Source organism: Atta cephalotes (assembly GCF_000143395.1).
Source record: "Atta cephalotes unplaced genomic scaffold scaffold00019, whole genome shotgun sequence".
In the NCBI taxonomy this organism is placed as follows: Eukaryota; Metazoa; Arthropoda; class Insecta; order Hymenoptera; family Formicidae; genus Atta; species Atta cephalotes.
In genome coordinates, this window is record NW_012130083.1 from 4,818,424 (window position 1) to 4,823,948 (window position 5,525).

The 5,525-nt window shown below is 31.7% G+C and overlaps 1 protein-coding gene across 1 annotated transcript; it reads right to left on the reverse strand.

Moving 5' to 3' along the window:
• Window positions 1-584: 584 nt before the first annotated feature.
• Window positions 585-3,396, reverse strand: LOC105619115 (ubiquitin carboxyl-terminal hydrolase 30 homolog). Its single transcript, XM_012200645.1, has 6 exons — window positions 3,297-3,396; window positions 2,470-2,625; window positions 2,102-2,265; window positions 1,583-1,999; window positions 996-1,334; window positions 585-836 (listed from the first exon to the last, which is right to left on the reverse strand). The coding sequence occupies exons 1-6, from the start codon at window positions 3,394-3,396 to the stop codon at window positions 585-587; spliced, it is 1,428 nt and encodes a 475-aa protein (XP_012056035.1).
• Window positions 3,397-5,525: the final 2,129 nt, after the last annotated feature.

The window sequence follows — 5,525 nt, forward strand, 5'->3', positions numbered from 1 at the left end:
AAAATTGATAGTCTCTTTTGATAGAAATCTACTATTATCTATATATTGTAGAAGCAAGAAATTTTTATTTCACATAACTTACTATTTCAGTAAATTTATCAACGTCCAATAATGGCAATTATTAACGCATTCGTCGCGAATGAAATATTTCGGAATTTTAGATTATATATTCGATACATTTCATGGCTGCTAAAAATATCATCTAGACACGTTTCATAGTCGTATATTATAACAAAATTGAATTTTTAGTTTGATTTTTAATCTATCGAGCCTTATATTATTTCCGTATCGTTATAACAAAGTATTATCGCGTACATCGAACGATATTAAACTTATTATGGAAAATTCGACAGTTTCTTATATTTCGCAAATCCTTTCCGTTCTTTCTAGCTGTGTTTTCTATAATTATTTTTAATTTCTTGCAATTCTATCTTTCCACAAGATTTCCGTTGTATACATAATTGTTTTATTTTAAATGCCAAAAGCATAAGAGAGAAAGCATGGCTAAAAAGAGCGGTCCGATTATCAATCGACGCGTCATTTTGTAATTCCTATAGATAGCCTATCACTTCAAAAATTTGTTCCTAGCTAGGATAAACGCTATTGATGCGTTCATAGAAGAGTAGGTATGGACTGGCAAGCAGCACCTGCGTCAATGACACGCTCTCGACAATGACGTCGGACGTATACAGCCATTGATCCGCTTTATTTCCGCGTCTGAAGCAAACGAAATGGCCGGAGTCCACTGGGCCGCGATGCTCGATTACCGCGCACAACTGATACTTGTGTTTACCCTGTATCGTTATAAAATTGTTACCAAGAAACTTCGCGTCACCCTATAAATAAAAAGATTCCAGTAAATTAATTGAACTGTGTCTGGCTAATCATAAGTTTAGATTGAAAGTTGTAGGAAAGTTGTAATTTAAATAATTTAAATATTTCTGAAAATTCCTTATTTTTTTGATAAATTTATTATAAATCTTTTTATAAATCACCTGCGCGCTTCTCTTTTTTGTCTCCGTGTAAGTGTACGGATCTAACACCAGAAATTCGGGAAATGTGATCTGATCATCTCTTTTAATTGGTATGCCTGAAGAGCTCCAAGTGGTCCTCGGAATATGCAAGCATAAACATTTGGGCAGTTTGCCGAGGGTGAGAGTCTTGATGGCGGTGCAACGCGACGAACATCCATCACATTGTACATCGCGCACAATTTCGCTGTCTACGAAACGTGACAGTAACCATTCCAAAGAGTGATGCTGTGATACGAATGATGAAGCAAGCGGTGGTAATGGTAATGATAATGTCTCAAGCTTATCGTAACGTACTGAAGACTGAAAAAAGAAATGAGAATTAAGATAAAATTTTGTATTATTAAAGACTTAACATTATTAAGATTAGAAAGAATTTAAGATTATTAAAACTAGAAATTATTTAATAGGAAGCGAGGGAAAGAAAATATTATTATTGATATTTATTAAAAAGATGTGTACAAATGAATTAATAATATTAAAAAAATTTGAACAAAGGAATTAGTAAAAAAAAAAAAACGAAAAAAATTGAATTACTTTCGTGACAATACCTTCCAGAAACAGTCGCTGCACTGAACTTGGCTAGTGATGAGGCCTGAGAATGGATGCGTCTCCACTGACATTGAAGGAATGTTAGTAAATGACATGGCGGCACATAGAGACTTCCATGATCCGAAGAAGCTTGTGTAGTCACCTTTGCCTTGAATGCTTCGTGATAGCAACTCTGAGGATCTAGCGAGGATCATACCGGGCTTGCACGTGCTCGGAGATGTACTGGATATGGACGATGTTGAGGTCATCATCTGATTGTTGCAGTTTTTGTCAAAGCCCTTTGGATTATCGGAATTATTCTCTACTGATGCTATGTCATTACAAGAAGCGCTTCTGAGATTCAGAGTATCGCCTGTTCCTTTTACATCTGGATTTATAACTGGGCTTGGTGGCAGTGCATCGGACAAACAACCTTTCTGAAATCATGAATAAACTTTTCAATTAGTTACAAAGGTCTTAAAAAATCTTTTTTTGCAACGGGAAGTTTCTGTTGCATACAATAATGACATATTGAATACCCTATTAGCAGGTTGCATTTCAGCATCTAACGCACTGAGAACCACGTGGAATAGCTCATGAGCATCTTGATAACCGGGTCCGAAATTCCACAATGAGCCAACGGAAGAGATGATTTCAACAGGTGTCACATTGCCATATAGGTCATCCGCAAAACCATTAATTTCTATCAAATATAAATTAGTACAATGTAAGATATAAAAGCATGAACATAGAAAATTTAAAAAATTTCAAAATCTTAATTTAAAAAATACTGTCTTATTGCCGAAGCAATAAGAAAATAATTAAAAACTTAGAAATTAATTTAATGTTCATGAAAAAATTGCAATTTTAAATGCACAACTACTAAAGATAATATCAAATCATATACTTTTGAGAACAGAAAGCAGTGTGTCAGCAAAGTTTCTATCCTTCTTTTCTTGCTGTTTCTGAAGCCAGAAAATAAATGAGGGGCAAGCAGCCAATGCTTGTAAAAGAGAATTCAGGAAACATGTGTATCCCAAATTGTTAATTCCAACAACTCGACCTAGAAGCAGATAAAATAAAGTCACAATTAAAGAATTTGTTTTCTATTAATCCGCTAATGCCAAAATTTGTAACATAATTATTAACATGAGTCTGTAAGTATTAACGTGACTCATTTATGTTAATTAATAGACATTACTTAATTTTAAGAAACCAAAATGACATAATTCTAATCAAAAAGAATAAATATCAAGTATATTTTATAATGATCCAAATTTGTAAACATAAAGAAAATTAAATCATTTGATATTTTTGACAGAAATTTATAACTGAATGGGTTCAATAGATTCATCATCAGCTCCAAATGATTATATCTCTTGTGATTGAGATAAAATAATTAAAAAAAAAATATGTAAAATTATCAAGCGTAAATAAAACTAAAATCATAATAATTGTGCTTTAATAATAAATCTTTAACAGAATTAAACTTAACAAAAACAATCTAAAGAAATTATATGTATTTGGTCTATATAATAAAAATATAATAAAAAAAATAGATATACAATAAAAATATATTGAATATCTATTTTTTTTTTCCAACAGTAAAAGATATCGATAACGGTTATATTATTTTCTTTATACTTTCATTACAAAAATAAAGCACAAGGATAAAAGGGTAAAAAGACATAATCTCTCTAATAAACGTTCGATGAAACGTAACCCAGATGTCACCTTTTTTTCTAGGTTTGGGCGACGGGCCCCACAGAACGAAAAGGCCAACGGCGATGGCAAAACCCACGCCGGCAAACACTGCAATCTTCTCCACGTCCATCGTGCACCAAATCGATCAGGACTTTCCACCGACAATCCCTATGATGGAACGCTTTAACCTATGTTCCGGTTAATGCAACTCGTCCTTGACTTTTGTTCGGGCATTCTTCCGTGATTTAATCTTTTCCGAGGCGCACCGTAAACAACGAAATTCACGTGGTTGATAGGACCAAGTTTTAATAAAAAATCACGAAGGATAACTCTTTCGCACAGGTCGCGATTCGGTTGGATGCGCAAACTCGCTCGACTTGACAACATGAGCGATTTGCAGGTTATGGTTGATCGACGAGCGCAGCGCGATGCGCAATAAACGAATAAATGAATAAACAGAACGAATCACATTCAACGAATTTGAAACGGCAAATTGCAGTCAATGGCTGCGTTCAGCGAATTCAACCGTTGAGTAAGCGCTCGCTGCTATTGATGTATTCTTCCAGATCTAAAATTGATTGGATGATCTAAAAGAATACACTAATAACAGCGAGCACTCACTTAACTGCTGAACGTAACCAATGCAATCATAGGATGAATTAGTACTAGAGACTAAAGTTCTAGGCTGTGGTCGATTTGAACGCTTTTAATGCTTTTCAGTATTTCTATTCTTATTTTACGTCTAATGAACGATAAAAGACAAAATGATGATCACAAGCGTTTAAACCTAGATCTACAACAGATTTTAAACCTTAAGTCATAAGAAATAAATGAATCGATTATTCTTTTCACATTCGATTGTAATTGTTTAATGTACCAGGCAATTTAATGTATCAGGACCTCTATTCTGAAAAGAAACGTATACGAAATTCTAGAAAAATACAGTATACGTAACGTATACTAGTACACTAATACGTTTTCCATAATGGAATGACATCAATCAGAAATATATCAGGAATAAGTAGTTTCTGCGCTCGTAATTTCTAATTTTTTAATCTTTCAATTTCTAAAGTTAAGAATTCGATTTTTTTTTAAATTAGATTGAAATAACTTTTAGAAATAAATTATTTTGAATCTAAAGTTGAAATTCAATATCAAATGGTTTACATGTTTTTGTCACTGTTTTGTAAAAAGCTAAATTATATTTTAATTATCATTGACTTGCGATAAACATTCATGTGTTTTATTTTAATCGAGTATATTCAGCACATTCAATTTGTTTTCTCTTTCTCTCTTATTAATTATTAATATTTTTGTAATTTTGTACATCATCACCAATTCGACAATTTTTAGTAATTAATATCTTGTTAACTATTGCGAAAATTGCAAAATGCTAGAGGACTTTTTGACTCATTATCAGTTTAATTTGTTCTATCTACACAAAAGCGCTTCGCAAAAACTTATGGAACACCTTGTATATTCATGTATAAAAAACTTTTATTAGATATGGATGCAATCAGTACATCACGATTATCGAATTCCATCTCAAACCACTCTCCTTGGAGATTACTCAACTTTTCGTTCAAATTTTGATAGTTCGACGTCATTGACATGATATCATACAAGTAACAGTGCAGAATTTTTGTTTGAAAGGGATGATTATTGTAGAGATTATTTTTGTTATGTTGTCGAACTCCTCTATTCTATCTTGGTTTGATTCACCTCGTATAAATATTCTGGATTAAAATATGAATCTTCTGAAACATTTGTGAGGATACCTAATAATACATAAACAAAAATTAGATACAGCATCTATTGTTACAGACATTAATTTTCGTAAATAATTTATTTTTTCAAAATTTATTGTATCCACATTTTTAGCAATAGCATTTAAATTTTTCCTAAAAAAATATGTAATAATACATAAAATAATACATAAAGCATCGTACAGACATGGTGTATAAATAATTGGTTCAAATATCCGCATACTCTGAGAAAAGAAATATTTGTGATATGAGTAGATAACAAAATCTTTGAAAATGTGTTATAAAAATGCTTTGGACTTAATATTTCCTTTTATTTAATTTTACAATATTTTTATATAAGTATATTTTTCTAATTTTAATTTAGAATTGAACTATTTAGAAAATCTGATAATTGTATGTGTTGAGAAATGTAACGTACAAGTTGATAAATATGATATTGAACATGTAAAGTTGAATATGAACAATTGTACTTTCTAACTTATCCAGAAAAAAC

Coding starts and splice junctions, on each gene's coding strand:
- LOC105619115 (XM_012200645.1), bottom strand. CDS start 3,396: ATGGACGTGGAGAAGATTGCAGTGTTTGCCGGCGTGGGTTTTGCCATC. Junction 2,000..2,101: donor AAATGCAACCTGCTAATAGG/GTATTCAATATG, acceptor TCATGATTTCAG/AAAGGTTGTTTGTCCGATGC. Junction 1,335..1,582: donor GCAGCGACTGTTTCTGGAAG/GTATTGTCACGA, acceptor TTCTTTTTTCAG/TCTTCAGTACGTTACGATAA.